General features: G+C 42.6%; 1 protein-coding gene across 5 annotated transcripts in view; it reads left to right on the top strand.

The window, feature by feature from the left end:
• Nucleotides 1-26,567, top strand: part of GAREM1 (GRB2 associated regulator of MAPK1 subtype 1) — a 138,405-nt gene that overhangs the window by 79,779 nt on the left and 32,059 nt on the right. The window contains exon 1 of one of the 5 annotated variants that reach the window (XM_090039896.1): nt 11,749-12,209. The exons of the other annotated variants lie outside the window; for them this stretch is intronic. Within the exon in view, the coding sequence (XP_089896022.1) occupies nt 12,164-12,209 (46 nt within the window). The 5' untranslated portion in view covers nt 11,749-12,163. Of the gene's footprint in view, nt 1-11,748; nt 12,210-26,567 lie in introns of those variants that run through there. 5 annotated transcript variants of the gene reach the window in all.

The following is a 26,567-nucleotide window of genomic DNA, read 5'->3' as shown; positions in this document are numbered from 1 at the left end:
AGCTGTTATAAACAGCAGAAACCTTAGAAAAGAATGAGCCTAAGTTGATTGCCTTTAGTGCCACTAGCAGAACCTGTCTGTTTCATTATGTCCAGGCTTGGACACATGGTGTGTTTTTTATATCAGTGTAACCAAGTAGTGGCAGATGACATGGGGCCCTACACCAGTGCAGAACTACCTTAGGAACAGCCAGGGATGAAACTACAGTATTGTCAGTTACAGCAGTGTAATTACAGTGTTTTCATAGCTATCAGATGTAGCCCATTCCTACAGGAAAACCAAGCTTTTTACCTGCTTTCTGAAAACTAGTGCTGAAACTGTGTATAATAGTGCCTCGTGCAAGAACTACCCTTGAATAGTTGCTGGCCTGTCCACTCCAGATCTTGGTGTAACTTCCATCAGTGCATCAAATTGATGGAAATTACAGTCCAGACATGTCATGGCCAAGTCTTCGGGATAAATAAAAGATGGACAGAAGATGAGATGGCATGCTATAGTAAGACGCATATGTATATAGGCTAATACTACAGGCTGCTAAATTTCTCTTGCCATTCTGTGTTCACATTTATATCTTCTTTTTATTAGAAGGTGGAGGAAGAAGGGAGTCTCTAAAACTGAACTTTCCTAACTTTCCAACAATATGCTATGTGAGTGCTTGAGAGAAGGTTTGATATGTCTAACCATGTTTGCTAACCTATTTTTAATTAAGACTAATATAATTTCACAGCGTCTTGAATGTTCCTGATTTGTAATGTGCTATAAAGTTTAATTACATTTAAACTTGTAACAGTCTAATTGGTTGTAGCATATGGTATAGTTTATTTCAGATTTGCAGTCATTTTTCTTGATTTAATGAGTCTTGCTCAGTTGGTGGTAGTTTTTTTGGAAGTCTGCATTAATATTTGAACTGGTAATGGACAGATCTGAAGCTGATGTTTCACTTTGGGTAAACACTTACATTTTTGGCTAAAATTTTTTGGTATTTTCAGATTAGCTAAATAAATTATGGGGGGGGGGTTGTTTTTTTTTGTTTTTGTTTTTTACTCCCCCAGGAAGTCTCAAATGCTCAGCGGTTCCATCAAAGCTAACCTGACTAAACTTATTTAAGCACTTGATTTCTGAAAATTTGGACCAGGCTATTTGAAACATCTTCTTACTTAATGCATGATTCCCTCTTCTACCCTCATCCTCCCAGTGGATTTTAATTCTTTCGTCTTGCCTCTTACAGGTGTTGAAAATCAGGTCACCTCATTCATGGAATGACAGAGTAATTCAGTTCCCGCTCCCTACTTAAAAATGCATGGGTTATCCTTTTGAGCTATTTGGGCTTTCCTGCTGTGGGAATCCAGGAGTGTTTATTATTTGACCTGCTGCACAGCCATTTTCAGATTTGAGATGATTCATATAGATTATCCTTGGAGCTATGGAATGAATTACAGTATTAAGGGAAACTCTTCTTCCCTGTATGCCCCCCCTACTCCGCTCCTTCAGGGGTAGATGTTTTAAAAAAAAAAAAAAAAAAAAAGATGCATCTAGAAGCTTTCCCTAGAATTGCACCTTTTCTGTTTTCCTTTTGAGATATAATAGATGAACTCCTGCTGTGCCCACCGGGTAAGTTCTTTCCCTGCCTGCTTCCCCCTCTCTCCTTTCCCCCAGCTAAAGGTACATTGTTTATGTGACTACCTAGGCAGGTTTTATATTTTGAACAAATGTTTGGCCTTTTTTACGCTGAACCATTACTGCCCTCTTCTTCTAGCTGCTTGTAAATACCTTTGTCATAGTACCACTAATGACAATTACTAACTGAGCTGACGATACTCTTGATGCAAGATTTTTTACAAAGCGAGTCCTACAGGGCTGACCTCTATTCCTAACTTGGCATAGGTATTCTTAGAAGAACAAGGTTAATCATGCATTTTCTTTAGAGGAAATTGTTCAAAAAGCTGAAACTGTGCCCTGGTTTATTGATTCTGAGGCTTAAATCTCACAAGTATGGCTTCTAAGATGACAGATCTCTTGGAAGCAAAATCCTGGTATTCTTGTGGAGTTCACAGCACATGATTTCTGGCATGCTTGAACAACTTTTCATTGAATCACACCTGTTTTTCACACTGTAGTCCTGCTTTATAGCAGATAGGGGAAATATGACATCCTGAACTTTGTTTTATGGAGCAATAATTTCCATTTTGTTTAGTGATGTATGAAAATAAATTCAAGCTGACTAAATTCTTCTCTTAGAATCAAGTATTTGTCCCTTTCTCTGCATGGTATCATTCTTTACTGCCAGCAACCTAACCACTTCAGTATCTTACAGCAATTAAACTTTTCTTTTTTTCTTAGTTCAGCTGGACTCAAGTGCTTCGTTCTCCCTACAGATGAAATTGAAATAGATTCAGGAAATACCAGTGTATTTTGCATGAGTTCTTGACTGTTTAATGATAGTGGATTTCCCCCACTCCCTTTACTGGAGCTAGGAAAACTTTCTTCTTAGTTTGTAAAGCAGATTAGCATTTCTATGGGCATTTGGGGTTAGCATTTTATTTGCTAAAATCTTAAATGCAACCCATTTAGTGTAAGGAAGTATTTTTGGTTATTGCAATATTCAGTTATGTAACAGCACATTTGAATAAAATCCAGAAAACTTTTGAATCACTAAAAGTAAATTTGTATATTAAAGATTTATTTAAGTTTCAGGACCTTAGAATTGTTTTTATTTGTGGAAGAAAATCTTTATGGGTTCTTCTGCACTTCTACATTGCTTGCTGTTGTGCTAATTTAGCTCTGGGAAATTTACAGCTCAGGGTGAGTCAGCAGGTGAGCAGTGGACCTTTCTTGGTTATGTTCTAACATGGCACCAATAAATGTAAAAACCTTTAACTTAGACAGCTGTGACTATCTACTAGTCTGCAATATATGCTAATTAGCTTTGTGGGAGCAGAGTTAGCACTGTCTCCCTCTTCGCAGATGTTCATGCTAAATGGGTTTATAATATAATGTCCTGTTAGTGACTTTATTTTTAATACAGAGGGATAAAAATAAAAAAAAACCTGTCTGCAGGTTTATGGACAAAGAAGTAGCTATGGAGTAGCATGTGGAAACCTCTCTTGATTAGATCCAAAAGCAGTGGAGGGGTGTGATTTTGTTTGTTTGTTTATTTTGTTCAGAAGCCTAAAGGCTGTGCCTTCTTTTTTGTAAGTAGTTTCCTCCTTTTCCAGCATGTACAACACTTATCAATATAACAAGCATGGCTTCAAAATGTAATATAGAAAAATCAAATCATATATTGTGGTGGACAAAATTACAGCTGCTCTCTCCTAAGGCATAAGGTCTATTTACATTCAGCTAAATGATATAAACAGACAGTTCAATGATTTGTAAATACACACGGTTGCCACTTCAGAATTGCTCTTTGATATTTGCAAGATGATGCTTTTGCATCGTAAAGGCTTTTATTACAGAGACTTCATGCTGAAGATGACTGATACTATTTTAATTAAAGCTGCCACTTGGTATTGGTACCACACAAGTAACTTGACTAAATAAAAATTAAGAGCATTTAGCAGATTGAGATTTTAAGAGCACCCACTAGCTATTTACAAGCAAAGCCCTCTGGTTGTGGAACCCCAGAAAACTCAACTACCTCTAATATATCTTCAAATCAATATATTTTTATCATCAGTTTTTGTAGGAGAGTGTAGGCTACAGGATCACTTTTTTCACCCCAATTTAGGCTTATTAAGTTAAATAGACTAGGGGGCCCCTCTACACATGCTGGTAAAGGTGCAACGGGATCCAACATGCAATCCACACAATCGCACCTTCTGCCAAGTTGAGATAGCACATTGGATCCCATTGCACCTTATTGCCAGTGCAGGGAAAGCCTGATCCTGGACTCCCCTACACCAGCAGGATTTCAGCTTCTGTGGCTGGGACTGGTTGAGGTGGCATGGGGGTGCCCTATGCTTCAGTCTCCTAGCCCTGGGGGTGTTTGAAGCCCCTGGGGTTGCAAAAACATTGTAGATGCAATCTCCCAGTGCTGGGTGTTTCACCCACCCCTGGAGCTGGGAGGCCACAGCTGCAGGACCTAGAGTCCATTAGGGCTGAGGGTCCCCAGCAGTTGCAGGGTTCAGTCCTGGCTGGGCAAGGTGCACCCCTGCAGCTGGGAGCCCTGTTAGCTGACAGGGCTCCCAGCTGCAGGCCAAACCCTGCTACATGTGCAAATTAAAGCTGGATAGCAACCAACTGTCAAGTTAGACCTTGAAAATGTGTACTAACATTTTATAGCTGGTTGAAGCTTTTTATGATGTGGTAAGTACTTTGCATGTGTAGCTGGTCTCAAGGTAATTGCACAGTACCATGGAGAAGAGGCTTAATTATCAACAGCATAAAGAATCTTTGCAAAGAATCCTGTCTTTCACCGCAGGTCTCATTGGACCTCTCAGTCTTCTTGAAATGTTGATCTTTCTTTCAGTATCTTACTGTTGCAATTCCTACAGGTAGAACTACAAAATGCTACTAGGTTTCACAGTCCTTGAAAAAGACACTTTCAAGCTTAGAGTTGTTTCAGAAGTCTCCTGGTTGCTGTTTTCAGCACCAGCTGCAAAGACCTGGGTGGGTATTGGCCTTGGGCCAATAGAAACAGTAACTCCAACCAAATCTTTGAAATAGATGTGAGAGATGTACTGCCAGCCAATCTGTACCAAATGCTTTGATATTTAAAAATAGATTGCTGAAACAAAAGTACTTGGTGTGGAGCCAGATTCTCAGAAGTGAGAGGTAGCTACTTTGCGTCATATCATTGTTGTGCTTCCATGATGCATAGGTCATAACATGTCATCCCCTCAGTACACGTGTGATCCTACAGTGGTATAGGTATTGTATGCAACAGTGACACAGCAAAGCAGGAGTAGCAGTGAAAGGGCAATATGGCTAGGTTGCTCTTGTTCTACACCTGTTCAGCCTTTGTATGATTCTAATCAGCTAGGGTGAGGTTGAACAGTCCTGAGTGCCTCCATAGTCATGAGCTGTCAACCATGCTTTAAGGTGTGGGCTGGATTGACCTAGTTCAGATCAGAGACGGGTAGGAGCTAGGACCCAGCTGCTGCCACTGCTTTTCCCAGTGGTAGCATAATGAAAGCTCCCCAGAGCCAGTGGCAGCGCTGGTCCCCTTAGTGGCATGGAGAGAACACCCATGGCCAGCACTTTTCCGTGAAGCGGAAGGGGAAAGCAGCTGCTTCTGAATGCTGCTGAAGCTGCATGCCCACAGGTCCTGCTCCAGTATGTGCCAGGCCCTGAACTGAAAAAGCTAAAAGACTTGTGAAGATCTCCTCTGACTTGCACTTGCAGACTACAGAAAATACTCTGTGTTGCAGTTTGGCAGAAAGTTGACATTTGTAGACCTTATGTCGGGGCTAATGAGGATGGTATCTGCTGATTGTCCCAACTGAACTTACTTGGGATTAGCCATCTCTGTACAATAACAAGACATAGCAAGTTAGAAGGGCCTTTTCCTTGCTTTCTTCACTGATGCATGTGACCTTTACCATGAAGAACAAGCTGCCTAGCATTTTAGTAAGTGAGCTCTCAGGAGCTCTCTGACAACTCTCAGCAGAAACCTAACATCACGTAAGTGGCATTTTAGCTCCACGTGCCATCAGTCTTGCTGCTCAGCTCCATTTTGTGGCTTTAACAAGTGACTTTGGGACTAACCCCTTGAAGTTCTGCATCTGTAGTTCATATTGTGAAAAAGATTCTTCCCGTGTAACTTTTTTCTTTTTTCTTTTTTTTTTTTTTTTTTTTAACTCTTCTCCCCCCAAAATTCCTCCCTCACCCCCAAGTCCTTCAACAGTTGGGCTTTTAATTAAGCTCCCAAACTGATAATATTGTTGCATTTTACTGCACTTAATTTACTCTGATTTCTTAATTCATCTGAAGTAAGTAGCTGCTTATGAAAGCACATGCATCTCTTAGTTAGTCTATAGGTTGAAAGTTTACCTTGCCTTCTAGAACAGAACAAAAGAAAGAAACAAAACGGTAGGGTAGTCACAGTCATTCACAAGTGGTTAATCATTGTTAATCATTTAGCACTGTTTCAGAATTTTAACTCCTGTTTTTAATATATAAATGTAACCGGCATAGTAAATATACCAGGCTTCCTAGCTACTGCATACAACATTTATTGTCTAGTACACCTTCAGTTTGAGGAAGTTTACTGACTTCCAGTTTTACTACTATGTAAATAATACAGCACCATGATCTCTTTGATCTTATACACCAGCATAAAAGTTAAATGGGAACAGTTCAGACACTGGATGGTAGGTCTTGGCATAAGAATTCAGCTGGCTTTTGGTGCTTAAAGAGGGGCCCTGACAAAGTTAGGAAGCACTGCAAGGACCTTTCTCTCCTGCTGCTCCACTGAACTGTTTCCCATTAAGTCAAGAAGAGGTTCTGTAGTTCCCCTGGAGAATATTTTTCTTGCCACATATCTAGGGCAGAAACCCAGGCTCCCAGAATAAACAGAGAAGCAATGATGATGAAATGTTTCCTTTGCATGAAAAGTTGAATGTTGCCTTGATGAGACAGTGGACCCATAAGCAGTAAGATACTTCTACTAATGATCCCCCTCATCATCACCACCACCTCCAGGAGTTCCTGGCTACTCTGAACACTGATGTTTTGCAAGACAGGGAAAGTCTAGACATCTTGCAGGCAGGCTAAAGGCAAAAGAGTTCCCTTCCCCTCCCCCCCCCCTTTTTCTTGTAAAAGAATGATTTATTGATGGAGCTGAAGTGAAGTGGTTCAATTTTTATAAAGTTCTTGACCCTTGAACGGCTTAAACAATCATTTTAATTACTGTAATGAGCAAGCATTACTTGGAAATCATTAAGAGTGTAGCAACAGATCCAATTATATTGTGTCATTTGTACGGAGGTAACTTTTCTTTAATCAAAGGCAGGCTGATAATTTTTTCCACTTGTAGTTTAAGCGTGAGATTTGCATGGCTTTATTGTCACTTTATATTGTACTTTGTCTCCAAGCTTGCAGCCCCCTCAGTGATGACAAATCTCCATATACATGGGTAATCCATATAAGCGTTGATGTACGCTGACAATGAAAGATCTTACCATTGTAGTTGTATGTGGCAATTTTTGTGCGCAGTACTAGCAGCATGGATAAAATAAAATGAGTTAACCATTTTTCTTGTCAGATTTTTGGGTTGTTTGTTTTGGTTTTTGCTTGCTTGTGTCATTTTCTTTTCATCATCTTCAAATGTACGACTTGAAGGGAGAAGATGAAGCCAGTTTAAGCTTTGTGGAAAGGTTTCCTGGGTTTCCAATGGAATTTAGAAAAAATGACTTGCACCAGAAAATAGCCCACAATCTCACCTGGGCTGCGGGAGGTCTAGGTTTAATTCATCACTGTTCTGCCTGATTTTTGCAGCAGGGATTTGAACCCATTGTCCCACATCCTAGGTGAGTGCCTTCTGTGCCAGGCTAGATAGTGGCTCTTTCTGTCTTCATGGCTAGGGACAGACATTGCATATAAACAGGTTTAAGTGATCAGAAACTGGTTTAACCTGTAACAGAACAGACATTCGGTGCACATAAGCCAGTTTGAAAATGGCTGAAACCAGTTTGAGATAAACCTGGTTGAATGTAGTATCAGACTTAACTGATTTAGCTCAAAGTGCTTTATGCAGTGTCTGCCCCAGCTCCTTGCTGGTTTAAGTTAACCCAGACTCCCCCAGCATCCCGGCATGCTCTCCAGGCTGGGCTTTCTGCTCCAGCCCATCCAGGCTGGCCCTGCCCCCCAGCTGGCATAGGAACAGGCAGGGGCAGGGGTCTGGCCAGGGAGGGGTTTAATTCCCCCCTTCTCTATCCCACTGGCAGGAACCCAACCTGGGTCTGCCAGACGCTCCCCCCTCCATGGCACCATGGCTCCTGAGGCAGAGGGGCACAGGGAGGAGAGTTAGTCTCACCTCTATCCCTACTGGTTGCCAGGTCTGCCCACCCTCGCTGCCGCACTCCCTGTCCCTTCCAGGGGCCCTGCCTGGCCGTGTCCCTCTCCCCGCCATTGCAGTGGGCCACAGCCCTGCAAGCTGCCCACAGCGCTGCCACATTCTGCAGCAGCTCTGGTGGCCCTGCAGGGAAGCCCCTGACTGGAAAGGGGTTCATACTCCAGGAAGCTGTGATGGCCTACTGCCCGTCACGGTCACTCACCACTCACTGCTCCAGCTGTTGGGTGGACCACAGCTCCCACTACTCTGTCTGCTCGGGGCAAGCCCCCTCCTGGCAAGAGGGACTTACTTAGCTGCCAGCCCCGAGCATGGAGCGGTGGCAGCCAAGTCGGGCAGAACCTGCTGCAGTACCACAGACCCCTCTGTGCTTGGGGCAAGCCCCCTCCTGTCAGCAGGGTCTGCCCAGCCAAGCTGCAGCTGCCGCTTGGCCTGTGCTAGGGGCCAGCAGCTGAATAAGCCTCCATTTGTGGAGAGGGGACTTGCCCTGAGCACAGACTGAGTGGCGGGGCCCAGACCCCACCCCTGCCTGGTAGCTGGAACAGCAGGCGGTGAGTGATCATGATGGGCAGCAGCCGATCATGGCTTCCCGGACCACGAGCCCCTTCCCAACGGAGGCTGCTCTGCGGAGCCAGTAGAGCTGCTGTGGAGCATGGCAGTGCTGCGGGGGGCTTGCAGGGCTGTGGCCCACTCCGGATCCTGGTGTTGCCGCATTGAGCCCCCTGCAGCTCTGTCGGGCCATAGTGCAAGCATCACCACTGGGAAGGGACTCGCGCTTCCCCACGTTCTGGTAGGGGCTGCTGCCCCCAACAAGGGCCCTGCCCCCCCCCCGCTGCAGCGGTGGGGCCAGGGCATAGCCAGACACTGTCTGGTAGGGCCCTGTGGAGGTAGGGACAGGGGTTATTCTTCTTCCCTCTATAGTCTGGCAGCAGCAACAGTGGGCAGACCTGGCTGCCAGTGTGGGTGGAGGGGAAACTAACTCTTCTCCCTGCCCACCTCTGCCATGGTGCCATGCTGCAGCAGCAGTGAGTGGGGAGCACCCAGCAGAGCCGGCTCAGGTCCCTGCTGGTGGGACAGAGTGGGGAATTAAACCCCCCTCCCCCTGGCTAGTTCAGCCCAGACTGGCCACCCACTCCCCAGTACAGCTTCCCTGCAACTGAGGCCATGCTCTAGCACCCCTTGGCACCTGGCCTGAGCAACTGCAGGCATGTGCCTTCGTTGCCTCAGCCCAGAGAAAATGTTTGTGCTGTAACAAACTGGTTCAGCTCAGGCAGGTTAGACTAACCTGCAAATGTTGAATCAGTTCAGCCTCTGACTTTTTGAATGTCTGTCCCTAGCCCATCAATACATATTGATGCAAACCGTAACAGCTCCAGTAAAGAAGTTTTAAGATTGTCATGGCTCTGGTGATAACGTGATTGCCTTGCACTCACCTTGGAGATGGGAGACCAAGGTAAAAGACCCTACCCCAAATCAGGGAGAATAGGGAGGTTTTGACCCAAAGTCTGATGTGCTAGGTAAATACCTGAACACAAATGGGTTGTTTTCTTTGAACATGGGGTGCACGTGCGTGTGTGTGCTGTGATGCATGGGATTTTCTTCTGTTTTTCTTTTTGGTTGAAGTGGCCTCTGGTCTTTTTGGCCTTTTAATTCATTCCTATGTAAAATATTAACCTTTCTGAAATCTCAGAAGAATTCACAACATAGGAAAACCCATCTTGTTCAGGTGAGGAATAAAAATCTGGATATACCAGACTGCATTCAAAAGTGCTTGATACACAAATGTTCCCAGTGGGCTGCTTTTTTGAATTAGTCAGGTGATGACCAAAACATCATGAAACTGAAACCTCAGTTTCTTCTGGAAAATTATTGCTGCAGCTAATTTAACTTGACTTCATCTGAAACAGGGATTGTTTGTACTACTCTTCTAGGACAAAAGTTTAAAGAAAAGTAAAAGGAAGGGGGGGAATTGTGGCAGAGAGGCTGTAACTATTACTAGGATCAAATTAAAGAAAATGAGCTAATTATTGGAATGAAATCTGACTTTAAGAGCTTTTGGATTATAGAACACTAGAGAAATGGTGGAAGCTCAGTCAGTTAAGGTATGTTATAACTAGGCTTGTCAGGGTTTGATTTTTATCGGTAAACATCGTCTTTACCTCATGCTTGCAGACCGACAGAAAAATATGTCCCTTGCTAATAATCAAAATTTAAAGAAACTGGATGTAAGAATAGGTGACTGTGATCAGTATTGCACAGCTCATATGGCTCTCTGAAGGCCATCCAAAGTTACCAAAGTACTAGATGGATTGTACATTTCTAACTGTTTTCCAAGAAGTCACTTGTGGTGTGTTAAATCAGTGAAGTAAGCTCTCATTCAAGGGGATCTAGCTGGACCACGCTACCTGAAATTTGGGACAGAGGCAGGGTTAAAAGTCAAGAGTTCACCAGAGACATCTATAGGGCGCAGGCACAAAAACTGCAGGATAGGGTGGGAGATGGGTGGGGCAGCAGCTTGTAAATATGTGATAGTACAATGCAGCTGGGCCCCTAGCAATACTACAGCTTATGATAAAATTGGTGCAAGGGAATTCATGATAAGTACTAAATAGCCCTCCAGGAAATCAAGGCAACTCCAGGGTTACCTGTTCTTATGCCCCTCTGTGGACTTCTCTGGATGCAGAGCTGGAAACAACAGTGTAATTCCTTTATATCCTAGAGCTAAATTGTAGAAGAACTGTCTCTAAGTCCTTAACAATGCACTGTTTGCTTTTTATTTCTTCTAGCGATAGTAAGTGATCCTTTACTTGTAGCCATGCTTACAAGTGCTTATTGGGAATCAAATGGATGCTAAAGCCCATAACCTAGCCTTCAGTGCTTCACTTGGTGCTAGAGGTATAACTGGTATGCACCAAGCAGCCCTAAGGTCTTGGTGATGGTGTTTTCCAGTGAGTTCAGTAATATTGTACTAGCCATGAGGAAAGGTGATAAAGATTGACATTTGACAGTGTCCATGCATGGACTATGCTTTGTGACTGAGAAGGCAACTGAGGGCTGTTTAATACCATTTCAGGCTCTAACTAGAGAGACAGAACTGGGAATGTTTTTTCAGAAAACTATTACTTTATCACTTTAGACAGTGCCACTTGTATTTGTCAAAGTATATTTGGGGTGGTGGTGGTGGTGGTATGTCCATTTTCCAGTAAGAATTGAAGTTAGTCTCTTTTCCTATAGAAACATTCAGCTGATGGAGTTTCCATGATTACTTGAAAAGTACTTTTCTACCCACAGTTGCAAAGAGGGACTCATTTCCTTTAACTTAAGGAACAGAACTGAACTATTGCATCCCAACTCTTTTCTTTTCAGTCATATACAGCAATACCCAATACTGGCTATTAACTTCAAATTCTTTTTTTGTTCATTGTTTTCTAAGAACCCTAATCTGTGTGCCAGTGCTAACTGACTTGTGTTGATTAATCTTAATTGCACATGGATCTAGTTAAATACATTTTTTTTTTTTTTTTACCAAACATACAGTGATGTGTTCAACCCCAGAAACTGATTTAAGTTTATCTTGCTCTAAAAGGAAGTCTCTTTCATAGGAAATTTTAAAGCATGTAATTTATGCAGTGTATTTGCAGCTGCTAGTAATATTGGTTGGTGCATATTCTTAAAAACTAGCATGCAATAACCCATTTCATGATACTGGAGCAGCTGGTGAAGATTCATGTGCATGCAAAGAGAAAGGGTTATTCTTATAATCACCTCTTACTTCCCTTTTCCAAGCTGTCAGAGTAAATCACTCCAAAACATGGCTATCAGCCAGAGGTACCCATGAACCAATATGGAAAACGTTTCTGCTGTTGGTGTAGATATGAGAAAATTAATGCGATACCTTTCCCCAAAGTATTATCACTTTTATGGAAAAGACAGTCAAAGATTTTCAGAATCAAATCTTAACACGCATGGGTCCAGGGGATGGTATTTTATTGCACCAATTTTACTTCTCTTTTTTCTTTTTAGCTGACAAGTACTGGCAGCATCAGGCCCTTCCTGATCCTTCTAACAGTTTCATTTAGTTCTTGTGATGCGTTACATCAGGGGTAATGAATATACAACCTGTGTCTGCTGGATACGGCTCATGGAGCCATGTACTATGGCCCACCGTGCTCCCAGAAGGGACAGGAAATCAAGGGTAAGGTTTACCATAAAAAAAAAAAAAAAAAAAAAAAAAAAAAAAAAAAAAAAAAGCTAGGCCACAGAGGCCCATCACATACCGTGTATTGTCAGCAGAGGTTGAGTCATAGCTCTGTTAACCCCTGTGGCTGCAACCACCACTGGCCTCATTGCCATGTCCAGATTATGATCTGGCCTTGGGGTAGGGGTGAGTTTGAAACTCCTGTATTTAGATAAATACTACCTGGTTGGAAGGTAGCTAGATATAGAAGTGGCCAAATAATGTAAATAACTCACTAAAAGATAGATTCAGATTGTACTTGGTGTATATGTGTACATGAGACATTCATTGTGCAGTTGACTACTTAGCTGTGAAGTAAACATCTTGGTTTCTATATGTGCACAAAACTAATAAACTGCAGAGTCTTTTCATGTGCAGTAGTGTATCTATGGACACTGAGCCAGCTGGCTGGAGAATGAGGGTGCTTCACTGTAGGGCTGCCTGCCGGCTAGCCCCACAATGGAGCACCCTCATGCCCCAGCCAGCTCTTCTGCAGCACATTGAGCCCAGTCCTAGCAGCCCTGGGCTGGCAAGCTAAGTCTTGGGGCCCCCTGCCAGCCAAGGCTGCTCTGATCCGACTCAACGTGCACATGTAAACTGCATGCCCGGGCGCTTCCCAGGAGCAATACACTGCGGAGCAAGAAGCTCAGTGTGTTTAAGGGCGTCTCGAATTTTGCCTATTATAACAGGATTTGTATGAGCTAGTATATTTGGGAAAAGTTGGACCAGTTGTATTTTTTCCTTAAGTATGTGTTTTGAATTGTTCTCTGTTGTTGTTGTTGTTGTTGTTAAAAGGAAATCTTAACTCTTGTGCTTTACTAGAGCTTCGTTTTCTCTGTCCCGTCTTCTCACCTGTCCCTTCCTGTTCTTTAGTCAGTTTTGCAATGCTCCATAGAATTCATTCCTATTGAACATAAGCTGAAAAGCAATTTGTAAAAGCAGCTTTCACACACTTTGGTTAGTTGCTGTAAATCTTACCTACTTTAAGTTGAAAAGATGAAAATAGATTTCATTACTCGCTTTTAGAATGGATAATCCTAGACCAGTATTGTTTTATAATAAACTGGAAAAAACTTTTTTGGCCATTTTGGGGAAACGGAATTAATAAATGTGTGTTCTGCGCTGACAGCCATCAATCACGCTTCTGCTTCATGGTAGTTCACAAAAATTGTTTAAAAAAAAATCACACTTCAAAAGTAATTCTAATAATCTTGAGTATAAAATGTGGTCTTGTGTTTCCTTTGTTCTTAACTGCATCATAAACCACTAAACATTTTCTTTGGAAAAGTCTAAGGGAGCGAAGATAAAAAAAGAGAAAGGACTTGAGAAGCTGATTTAATTTCAGATTATTTATTAGAGTTAGGTTTTCTTGCATGTCACAAAAAAAATAAGTGAAGCTATTTTTCAAAAGTTTGCACACCATTATTTAATTTTTATGTTATGATTTATATCAAATGAGTTTGCAAATAGCAAATGGGCCATATGCAGTATTGGTAACTATATTAATACAATTTTCCGTCCTTCCTTTCATATTTCAGGTAAAGTGAAAAAAGTTCCACCCTCAGTGTCTCCAGTTTCTTGAAAGAAACATTTAAGTTGAAATAATGAAGAAAAGGCCAACAGCATAAGCTAGGCTACAAGCTGTAGGCTGTATGTGTGCACAACGAATAAATATGATATGAGTTTTAAAACAATAGAACGTTCTGTGCTGCATAGACATTCTTTCAAGCTACCCACCCCAAATCTAGAATCTCTTTAAACATTGGTAAACTGTGAATGAAATATTTTCTTTCTGTCTGAAGTAAATCGCTGTGAGCTACCAAGAACTTCAGTGGCTGACTCGGTCATTGTTCCTGTTTTTGAAAACTCCTCCCATTGAGTTAATTAAACCTGTTCCTGAACATGAAACAAAAGCACTTCTTATATGAAAGTGATCTATGTACATTTTCAAAATTGCTGCTCTCTGAATGCACTTTTTCTTTAGCTTTGTTGATTCCATCAAAAGTTCCTGCCAGAAACAGCACTATTTACATAACTGTCCTTGTCAGATGGAATATTTTACTATACACCGTCCTACACTTGCACCACAGCCTGTTTTACATGGAACAGAGTCAAAACCTGAAAGGCATAAAAGAATGCTCAATAAGCAAGACTGCAGTGAATGAAGCAAAAGTCATAGTATTGAAACGGAGGTACAGACGTGGGAGTAGCAAAAGCAGGGAGCCCTGTCAGCAAAAGAATAAAAAGCAAAGAACGTGGAGGTTTTATGCCTAAAGAGAGTCTATTTATAGCATAGTAATAACATGTTTGAATGTTGGTAAGTTTTTGACCCTTTTGTTAAAAATCAAAGCCATTTTTCAGTAAAGAGAAATTAATTATTAAGCTTACCATTTCTTGCTGTTCTTTTTCAGGTCTTTACAAACAGGACTTTCCAATAGCTAAAAAGTGTGTCTAAGTTCAGGCTGACAGGAAAGACCACACTAGTTGTATTGAATCTTTATTAAAATGGCTACTAAATCTTAATCTGTGTTGTTATCTATGTATTAACTGTTAATATGTACCCTGGTGACTGACAAGTCACTTTTAAATTTAACTAAAGTTTCTGAAGAACTAGTGCTTATCCTGAAGCAAAATCTTAATTTGCACAAAGGCACCTTTGCCACAATTCTTTGCATCTCCTCCCTCTTCAAGGTTGACGAGATCCATTGTTTGTTGTCAACAAAATTAAATATACATGTTAGAAGAGGCCTAACACAAACTGAAATACTGTAGTTTGTAACAGTTAAACTCCATTGTCTGCAGTGGATGAAGAGTTGAAACTTTTTCAGCAGCTAGTTCACTTTCTAAATTCAGATTTTCAATCCAGGAGAAAAATCCCTCTCATTTAACTTAAGAAAAGCTTTGGTTTTGGTTTTGGTAGAGCCAGAATTCGTTCCGTAAAGGTGTTTCGTATGCGTTTTGAAACGAACATTATACTAACTTCCCCTAACTAGATAATTAGGAGTTAATGAATCTGGTTCATTTTAAAGTCATTTTTAGGTGTCTTTAAACAGGGTGCCACTAGTAAAATCTGATAGAATCCTATCTGTACCATATCTGATAAGGGCATTGCTCCAGAAAAGGCTAGATAGATACAACTCGGCATAAGCTTTGTTGACTATTGTTTTTTATCACAATTCAAGCAAAGAGTTCCTTACAAAGAATATAAACACACAAATATGGAATTCATGAAGAGGAAGACCTATGTAACATTGACTAAAGCTAGCCATTGTGTTGACGGTAGGGGTGCCTGATTTCTTCCAGTCCACTTAATCCTGGGCTCATGAGTCTGTCTGTAATTTGTGGATTTTTTGTTAACACTTGTTAACCAAGAATTAGGTTGAGATTATCCGGTGAGCTAATTAAGTTTTGATCAAACCATAGGAGGCTGTTCTTATGTGGCATTTCAGTTTTTAATGTGTCTAATAGTCTTCTAAATATGCAGCAGAAAATCAACTGCTGGAGTAAAGATGCTGAAAATTAACGTCAGATTTTGTTATGGCTGAAATCCCTATACAACATTTAATACATTTGTTCTTCATTCAGTGTGATTTACTTTCAAATTGTCCAGATAAGATTTTTGTCAAAGGGTTTGTCTGCACACCTGTCCCAAACAAAGTGTGATTGCAGTGTCTGTAGACAACTCACTGTAGACACACCTGAGTTAGCTTGTTACTCCAACAAGTCATAGTGTGTAGGTTTTAAGCTTTGCAGGTTAGTGCTCAAAATCAAACAAACAATATCCTTGGCTCAGTAGGAAATACTGACACTTCAGAAAGCTCTGTGTTTGTCTTTCTTCCACTCTTGGCCAAGCGATTCATACAATAGGCAGCATATTTTGAGAGAGGTTCCTGCCACATGAGATGCAAATTGGCAGTACTCACAGGAAAGAAACGTGTAGTTTTTACCCAGAATTCATATTGCCTCTGGAGTAGGTCAGGAGATCATAGGCCTCTACTACTCTATCCCCTCTCTTTCTGTAATAGTGTTGCATGTTGAATGGGTGGGTTTACAAGTATTCTTATTTCTGCTGAGGAGAAGTGGTGGCAAGAGGCATCCTAGATAAGCTTTTGCTATCTGACAGCTGCTGTTATAACGCATTCTGTTCAGCCTTGCTTGCTTGGTTGTTTGTTGCACTTTCATGAACACTGTTTTGCCATGACCCTGTTGGTTATTAGCTTGAGTAATTCATTTGTAATTTTACTGCTCACAGGTAGCTAATCTAGAAAGTCAAGTACTAAAATTGATTCAACTTATTTTTGCCCATTGTTATAATACTTTTACCTGGTCTTAAAGCACACCAAAACCAGCTAATGGTTTAATTCCTTTAAGCAATGCATGGGAGAGGCATGGCGTAGCCCTTAATAAATTACATTGATGTTGCCACAGAAGATGGTTTAAACCTAGTTAGTGTCATGTGCTACTGACATGTACTGCAATCTTTTAACATCTGTAAAACCTAACACTCATTTATTGTGGTTACCTAGTCGTTGTGGTGATAACCTATAAAATAAGGGTTGGAGGTTATATTTATTTTCCCTGTCTATCCTCCTCAGTCATTTGTAACTCAATACACCCTCGTGTCCTGTGCCCTTCAGTTAAACATAGGTTAAATGTGATTACCCTACCATTGGCTCAGTAACTGATTGTGGTGGTGGTGTGGGGGGGGTGATGCTAACAGGGGGAAAAAAAGAAAAGAAAAATAATTTACTTGCAGATTAGCGTAGGTAAAGAGTTAAGATTGTCTAGATTATTACTTTATATTATTTTATTCTTGCATGGCATTTTTACCATCTGCTGTCTCTGCTATAAAATAGCTTCAATCTATGAACTAAATAAGCTATGGCTTCCACCATCAATAAGAGTTGCATGCATGTTTCGACAAAAATGTATACACTGGCTTATCTAGCAACCTAAAAAGAATACAGACATGTACTTTCAAAAAGGATCTTCACAGCATCACAGTTTTCTGTTTCTCTAGCCAGTTGCCCTTTGCCTCTTCGCTGTCCTCTTTTCTGAGTTGTAAAGTTCATTATTTTAATCATACCTGCATCTTGGCTGCTGCTTTAACCGTGACTTGCATCCAACTTAGTCACACTCTCCTCAACATAGGCTGGAGGAAATAGAAATCCTATGAGGACTGTTAACAAAAATCTTTCCCAAAGTGGTGGAATTTATCAAGTACATTTTAGGCCATGGTTATAGTTCTACTAAATACTAAGCCCACTGTCAACACTCAGCAATTGTGAAATGTAAACGTCTGCTGCCATCTTGCTCTCCCAATGTATTTTCTGTTTATTTGTTGGAAGCACTGGGTCTTGTAAATGGCATTATATTCCCACATGGAGATGTTGATAAATAGCAAAAGCTGCTAAAAGATAATATTTTTCTTTATTTCTAATATTTAATATAGTTTTTCTTCCTCACAGAAAGGTTTGAAAAGTGACAGAACTGATGGCTGCTTCAGCTGCCTTTTACCTTAACCATGCTTTTTTTTTTCTTAAGAGAACGGCCCACGCCTAAATTTTTAACTCAACTGATTCCACATCTGCTTCTGTGCTTGTGTGTGATCTCTCTGAATTGCTTATTTATAGCAATAGATCAGGATTCCATTGTGTTAAGTGTTTTAAAAACACAGAACAAAGACTGCCCAAGTAATCTTGGTTTTTTTTTGGTTGGTTGTTTTTTTGGTTCTTTAAAAAAAAAAAAAAGAAAATCTTTGTGTTCAGAAAGCTTTCAATAATAATAATAGTAAAGTAGTCATCCTTCATGGTCAAAGGTCACTTTTTTCATCTTGTGGTTCATGTATTGAGTGATCAGTTCTCTGATGGCTGATGAACTCAATTTTTGTTTGAAACATATGGTTACATCCGGGATGGAAGTGTAATGGATGTTGAGACTTTCATTGTAGGGCTAGAGATGGACATTACACACAAACTGGTTTAAGTGATTTATAAACTGGTTTAAACCTGTAACAGAATAGATGTGCAGTGCACATGAACCAGTTTGAAGATGGCTGAAAGCAGTTTGAGAGAAACCTGGTTGAATGTAGTATCAGACTTAACTGACTTGACTCCATCCTCGTTCAAGTCAAGTCAGACATCCTCAGTATCCCATATGCTTTACAACTCTGGGTGGGGCTCTGCTCCAGTCCAGCAGAGCTGGCCCCTCCCCTCTGCTCCCTGGCTGCAGCTCCTGCACAGACTGCAGGCATCTGCCTGGCTTCTTCTGCTCACCCCCCTCACCACTCCCTGCTAAGCAAAGTACCCTCTGCCTTGCACAGACCCTCTCAACATTAGCTAACAGGCCACATGCTGGCTATGGTCCGTGCTGTGGGAGACGGGACAAAGGCAGAATCAACAGGGAGCTAGTAATGTCCCTCTGTTTTCTGAACAGGGTGATAAACATTGAGTTAGGGGTGATAAACGCTGTTATCAGTTCTCTGCTGGGCTGCTCAGGAGGGAGGAAACCCCTTTTTAACCAGAGTGTCCTGCCAGGGCCTGGTCATGCCCCCCTCAGCTCAGCACTGTGAAAGGGAGGGGAGGGCTGCTCTAGCACCCCTGTCTTCTAACTTGAGCCACTGCAAGCATGTACTTGAATTTCCTCAGTCAGAGGGGATGTCTGTGCGGTTACAAACCGTTTTAGCGTAGCCATGTTAGACTAGCCTGCAAAGATTAAATTAGTTCAGGCTTAAACTTTTTGAATGTCTGTCCCTAGCCTAGATACGTATGCAGATCACACACATCTACAATTGTTGGCTTTCAAAGTGAGCTGGGTCATCGTGGAACATATTTGTACCATGTGTTGTGTTTATGGGTTTGTCCCCCTCACTGCCCTTCCCCTCCCCCTTCCACTTAGAACATGAATATTGCATTGATTCAGAGTAATTTTAAACATTAACATTTATGCTGTTATTTAATATTTGATAATATTAATATACATGTTGTATTGATCCAGACTTGCAGAACAGTAACAGTGGAAAGTACTGTAAGTCCTGTGACTTAAAAAAAAAAAAAAAAAAAAAATCAATAGACTCATTGCACCCTCATGTCATGTTTTGGGTTTTCTTTCAGAATTGTACAAGAAACGTTACAATTTTATATAGAATAATCCTTCTGCAAGACAGTGGATTTCATAACTTTAAGTGGGAAATGTTATTTTTTTTATATCCATTATCACTCTATCTTAGTCAGAGGTCCACTGATTTGTTATCTTAATGCCTACACATTAGGCGCTTTCCAAAGAAAGACTTTTTCCATTGTTTTATAGTTCCATGCTTATCTCTCTGATAATGTATGTATTTGTTTCTGTTGCAAGCACATTCACACAGAATTATATCCTAAAAATATATACTGCCTATGTCTTTTTCTTCTCTGAAAGACCATGCTGTATGTGAAATACGCAATGTATCACAAATGCAATGTCTTACTAAGAAAAACCTTGTTAGCTTTTAATGTTGGTTTGTGCTAATATGAAACATTGAGTTGTATGAGACCATACATGTCTCTTCTGAAAGCAAATAGCTCATTACAATTAGCACAAGATTTACTGAGATTTAGTTTAGGCATCCTTTCATTTTGTAAAGTGGCCTGATTTACCAGATCATAAGGGTAGTCCTATTTGCTTCACCCAATAAAGGTTAGACCAAAGGTGGGGAAAAATATGGCCTGTGGACTGGATCTGGGTCACTTGACCTTGCCTAGTCCAGGTGCAGGGGGCAGCCTGGACTGTGGCATGCATGGCTGGTCCCATTGCCCTGGAAATGGGGTGGGGGTGGTGTGGTGGCCAAACTCGGCTTTCCAGCAGCTCCCATGATGGCATCTCACTGTATTTAGCTGCCACTGCTAGCATCACCACCATCGCTGGACCTGGCCCCACTGCCTGGCTTTGGCTTATCCACCCCACACCCATTGCTGGGGGGCACCAGGCAGAGTGGACAGGCGAGTGGTGTCTCCATGGAGGTTTTCTTGGGACCCCTGTGGGCAGGGTGTGCTTGGCTGGGTAGATGGGGTAGGGTCCTTGGGTGGGTGGGGAGTGGCGTCTGGAAACAGGATGGGCAGGGCCTGGGATCACAAGGTAGTGACAGTGTGGGGCCAGGGCCCAGGGGTAGGGCCCAGAGCAGAATCTCAGTCCAGTCCCCAGACACTCTTGCAACAAGTACTGATTCCATGGGCAAGGAAGTGCAGGGAATGAATTGTGGCTCTGCTGTGGACCCCAGGCTATTACCACCTTCTAATTCCAGGTCTGCCCACCAATCTCACTCCCAGATGCTGCTCCCCACCTGCCTGTGGCCCCATCCCATCCACCTGGCTGACCACACCCTGCCCATGGGAGTCCTGGGCTGGTCTCCATGGAAACCTTGCCTGCCTGCTTGGGTGCAGTGTGGACTGGCCCAGGCATGAACAATGCATGCCTCTGGTGGCTGGGAGGACACGGCTGCACTGGCAACTGTGGGACCGCAGCGGCAGTGAGCAGGGAGTTCCTGCAGATGCTGCTGGCACTGTCGGCAGCAGGAAGGTGGTGAGCACTGACCAGGGATCAGTGACTACCTGCAGGTGGCGGTGGTGGCCAGCAGGGATTGCTGGCTGCCTGCAGATGCCCCGGCAGGCGCTGCCTGCAGGCGCTGCCAACGGTGCCTTTTTGCAGGGGGTGCACCGCCATGTTCAAGGGATACACATGCACCCACCTGCACGTGGGCCCAGGGCTGGCTAGGATCAATTACCCCCTTGCCCACTGTGTTAAGTCAGCATGCTCCTCCCCATCCCACAGCAGCTGACGAAACCTCCATAAGCGAACATCCAGCCCAAATAATTGCCCACCCCTGGGTAGAGTTTTGTGTTCATGTAATTTTAACTGCTGCATTTCAGCATAGCTGTCTGGAACCTGCCACTTCTTTTTTGCTTGACAGCCTAAGAGGAATTTGAATTTCAAATGGCTGTCTAGAAGAAATCATAGGATGTGTACTATTAAAAAGCTCCCCAAAGGAGAGGCACTTTAAGGCCCAATGCTGCCAGCCTTCCCTGCATGGAACTCATTTCCTCCCACTGACTTCCCAGCAGTAATAAATATTGTTGTCCCTCAATTTGATAGTGATTTATGATCTCTCCACTTAATCCAGCCAATTCCTAAGAGCTGATGCAGACCAGTAATTAAGATACAGATAAATCCCACCTTGCTTGAGCCAGAACTTTGCCTTTCAACATCTTACATTACAAAAGAAATAATTAATTAAATTAAAAAATAAATGCAAGCGCTGAGAAGCAGCTGAAAACTTTGGGGATCTCATTTCCTCCATTAAATTTTATGGTAAACTCTAGCTAACTTTATGCATCCTACAGTCCTGACCAGGTGGGATGTTTGGGGAGTGGGCAGAGGAATCCAATTTTTGCCCAAGGAGTTTAAAGTATTTGCCCCATATATAGGAAACTAGAATCCTAGGCTGCCCTCACCTGTAGCACATTTGAGCCTAGACTTCCAGTTTCCAGGAAAATGCCCTAACTGCCAGCTTGGTGAAGGCACTCTATACCTCTCCTGCCTGCTGAGCAGCCCAGCCTGACCAAGTGCAACTTAAGGGCAAGCGAGAGTGAGCCTGACTCTCTATCCTGTTTTATGGCCTCCCCTGGGAAGTACAATAAACTGGACTGTGTTACGTATGGTTTAAACGGGGACTATGGATTATTTTCCCATTATGTGGACTAGCTTTTGTAACCCCTCTGTTCCTGTGGGTTTACTGCTGGTTTGTTTTTTTTCTCTCCTAGTGCTACCCCTTTCTTCCCATTCTCTCTGTTTTTGCCCCCTCCCCATCTTTTGCTTTCTAAGTTCTCTCTCCTACTCCTGCTTTCTACATGTCCTTTCACAGCATCTGATGAAGTGAACTTGGGTTCATGAAAACTTAGGCTCCCTATATGCATCTTATTTAGTTAGTTCGTAAAGTTGTAGATCTACCTTGCTTTTTAACCAGCACCAACCTTATGTAAAATGCATAATTACTTGAAAATGGAAACAAAAAAAATCCCCCAAAAGTGCTCTAAGAGGCTTCTTTCTTCCCAACACTGTGTAGGCATTTTATGTTAGGTGGTCACTCTTTAAAAATAAGAATAACGCTGGCACGATTAGACACTTCCTCCCCTCTCTGCCCCGGCAACTTCCCCACCTCCCCCTTGTGGGAGTGTCTGTGTAGAGGCTGTGAAAGCAAGCTTCTTTTTTGCTTGTTCTCTGTGGGTGCCTATACACATGCTCCAACATGTTCTAGTTAAAATTCTCTAGCATCTCTATAATGTCACAGGTATAAGCCTCTGCAGGTTTAAAAATGACTGCTGGGGTACTTTAACTAAAGCTTGTTGAATGGGCTTTAGTGAAAGCATCCTGAGGCCGTTTTTAAATGCTCAGGGGCTTAATACACATGACACAGCTATGTTTTAATTAGAGCAGTTCTCTGGGAGCCACTCTAATTAAAACATCTCCTACCCCTACCCCTGAGTGTATGTTCAGACACTCCATGTGACCAGAGATGAAAATTAAGGCTACAGGTGCCCACTGCTTTTTTGGATATATAATTTAAGGCAACTATAACCTGACTTTTTTCCAAAGTATTTAACATTCTAGCTGCATTTTATATGCCAGTGCACCTTCCTTGGAGTTCAGTTGCAACTGTGAGTGCTCAGCAGGTGTAAAAATTAGCCTCTCTGGTCTCAAGGAAGATCCCCAGAAAATCAGGAATCTGCAAGTAGTGAGACCTGTGAAAAGTTTAAGTGACTTGCCCAGCAAGTTAGAAGCAGACAGAAAATCTAGTTCTCCAAAGTCACCTTCAGCTGTCTAGACCAATGGTCTCTGAAGTGGAGTGCACGTACCCCAAGGGGTGCGCAAGATGATTCATTGGGGTGCAGGAAGAAAATATTAGAACTTCTATTTCTATTTATATATATTGGGGCTGCGTGCTCAAAAATTTTTTACTGACAGGGGGTGCATGCTCAAAAATTTTTTACTGATGGGGTGCATGATCAAAAAAGTTTGGAGACCAATGGTCTAGACCATGAGGCCATCCTTTCTTTTCCTGAAGTTCCCTACATCATTTATTAGATGCTTTCTAACCTAAACAACAAAGGAGGAATTCTACAGGGTGTGTCATCACACATAAACAGTCTCCCTGCTCTCGACTAGGCCTGACCTGGTATGCCACAGTTGGAGCTTCGATTGTCCCCCACTGGGTAAAGGCAGAAGTTGCACATTAAACCAGTTTAAATGATCAGAAACAGGTTTAAACCTGTAACAGAACGTAAGTTTAGTCCACTTAAACCACTTACAAAATGGCTGAAACCGGTTTAAGATGAACCTGGTTGGATGTACTATCAGACTTAACAGATTTAGGTCAAACCGGTTTATGGAACTTCTGTCCCAGACCCCTTCCTGGTTGAAGTTAACTCACAATCCCCTAGCATCCCAGGATGCTTTGCAGCCCTGGGCTGGGCTGTCTGCTCCAGTGGGGCAGTGGTGGCCCCACCCCTTTGCTCCCTTGCTGGAGCACTATCACTGTTCCAGCTGGCTGACAAGGGGGTGGGGGTGGGAAGTGTGGCTCTAAACCCCTAACAAGGGCAAAGCAGCCCCTTAGTCTTTTTCCCTGCTCTGTGCTTGAGCAGATGGGTGAGGGGCATGGCCAGACACCAGCAGCTGAGGCAGAGGTGAGGAGTAGTGGGTTAAAACCCCACCTGCCCCTGCTCACATGGAAACACAGCTGGGATTTGCCTGGCAAGAGCAAAGCAGCATCTGCCTGGCTTATCCCTTGCTCCCCCACTCAGAGGTGGGGGGGCATAGCCTGACACCCGCCAGGCTGGCATGTTGAGCTAGAGGGAGGGAGGGAGGGGGTTTAAAACCCCTGTTCCCTCCTCCCCCCCCACCCCCCCCCCCCGGGGACCCCAGTCAGGGTCTGCCTGGCTGGTGTCTGGTTATGCCCCCGACCCCTCTGCTTGAGTGGGGAGCAGAGGAAGAGCCAGGCAGGGGCTGCTTTGTCCCTGCCAGGTAGATCCCAGCTGGATTCATAGGCATTAGGGCTGGAAGGAACCTCGGAAGATCATTGAGTCCAGCCCCTTGCCCGAAGGCAGGAAGTCAGCTGGGGTCATAGGATCCCAGCAAGATAAGCATCCAGTTTTTTGTTTTTTTGTTTTTTTCTTGAAGGTTTTCATTGTAGGTGCTTGAACCACCTCTGATGGCAGGCTATTCCAGACCTTGGGGGCTCAGAGAATAAAGAAATTCTTCCTTATGTCCAGCCTGACACGGTCTTGCAGTGGTTTATAACTGTTCAACCTCATCATCCCTTGGGGTGCTTTGGTGAACAAACTTTCCCCCAGATACTGATGGTCTCCCCTGATAAACTTATAGATGGCCATCAGATCACCCCTGAGCCTGTGCTTTTCCAGGCTAAAGAGCCCCATGGCTCTCAGCCTGTTGTTGTAAGGTCTGTTTTCCTGACCTCTGATCATGCGTGTGGCTCTTCTCTGGACTCTCTCAAGCTTCTCTACATCCTTTTTGAATTGTAGGGCCCAAAACTGGATGCAGTACTCCAGTGGCAAGGAGGTGTGCTCTAACCAGTGCCCCCCAACTTCTGGCCTGGGCCACTGCAAGTATGGCTGCATTTCCAAAATCGGAAGTGAATGTCTGTTCACTTGCTTATTGGTTCAATCTGTGCAGCTCAGACTAACCTGCAAAGTTTGAACTGAGTCAGCCTCTGGCTTTTTGACTGTCTGTACTTAGCCACAGAGGCCCCAGCTGAAACAGACTGGGTATGGACATCTTTGAAGAATTTGCTTCTAAAACTCTTACAAGTATCTACTGAGCATGCACAAACTTCAATTTGTAAAGGGTTGTATGTTGCCATCAATGGTGGACATTCATGATAACAGCCAAATGCCCAGTCTTAAGATAGAGGCCATATTCTTGCCAAATTTCAAGGTTTTACTCAAGTCTGGAGCCATAGGGAGCTAACACTCCTTAAAGAATAGGTTTCCAGAATTTTTTTAAAGGAGGCCAAATCATTTATTTTGTCAAGCCTCTTTCTTTTTTTCTGAGGCATCTGGATACATTCTGGCTGAAACTTCCCTAAACGATGGGTGAAGGCATATACCTTGTTTGGAAATTCTGGCTGAAATGATTAACGTGTGGCAAAGCTTTACTAGCAACTGAAAACAAGATCTTATGGGACACGTCAGGCAACCCTAATTATAGGCTGTATTCTCATCATTGTCTATAATACTTTAAAATTACCGTGAAACCCAGACCGGAAAGACAGGCTCTCCTGTCTCAAGAATCCACCTGAGTATCCTTAAATACTGTTGTTCTGACCTTTTTTTAAAAAAAACCAACAACAACAAAAACAAACAAACAAATCCTGCTTGGTAGTGAGGTGTTGCAGACTGATGGAGCACTAGGGCTGTTCTCCATTTGCTAGAAAATGGGGCAGTGGGGAACATGGTTGACAGGTTTCCATTGATCTGCAACTTAGTTCTAACCTGAAATGGTCCAAGCTGAGGATCTTCAAAACACAGTTTAAATGATCTTTGTCTTGATAGGGTGCTGGAGGCAGATAGTATGCTTCCTGAATGGTGAAAACATAGGAAGGAGTTCTTGTATGAGACTGTTTAAGTTTCCATCTGATTGATTGTTTTAATGATGCTGAGATCTAGCTCTATTGTTACTGGTGGGTTGGAATCTTGAATAGGTGTCCTTTTTTGTTAAATATTTAAAATTTAAGTTAACCAGTTTTATTCGAGTCTTTTGAGTAGTTGCTTAAAACACATTTTGCTGTGTTTTGTTGGGAACATACCCTAGGTTAGTATTCTCAGTATTTTTTTCAAAGATGGGAAGATCTCTGTAATGATTTAAGTATGTTTGAACTAAAATACTGGCAGTAGTTGTAACTTCGGCTTCAGCTTTAGTTAGTTTTTCACTTTTAGTCGTCTTTAGTTACTTTCTTCATAGCAAACATTTACTCTGAAACTGTGCATTCATACCGCACAAAAGGAAAGTAGTGTATTAAAAGCCTGGCTATCCAGGCCAGTGTTTGCATTCTTTCCAGAGTCACAGATGTCTCATAGTTGGGGCTTGGGCAAAAACTTGTCTTTAATACCACTTTAGAAAACTAGCGGAATGTTTGCCGTTTTGTGGAGTAATGGGAGGGTGTTCTTCTTTCCACGACTAAATACTTTTTCATTTTTTAAGTGGACCATCTTCAACTGTTTGTGTATATAAGAAAAATGCTGCTATTCCACCAGATGAAACGGAGTG

The sequence above is a fragment of the Crocodylus siamensis genome, chromosome 3 (genome assembly GCF_052110815.1).
Source record: "Crocodylus siamensis isolate JL-2025a chromosome 3, ASM5211081v1, whole genome shotgun sequence".
NCBI lineage: Eukaryota > Metazoa > Chordata > Crocodylia > Crocodylidae > Crocodylus > Crocodylus siamensis.
Note: the sequence above shows the minus strand (reverse complement) of the source record. Positions and strands in the feature narration are given on the sequence as shown.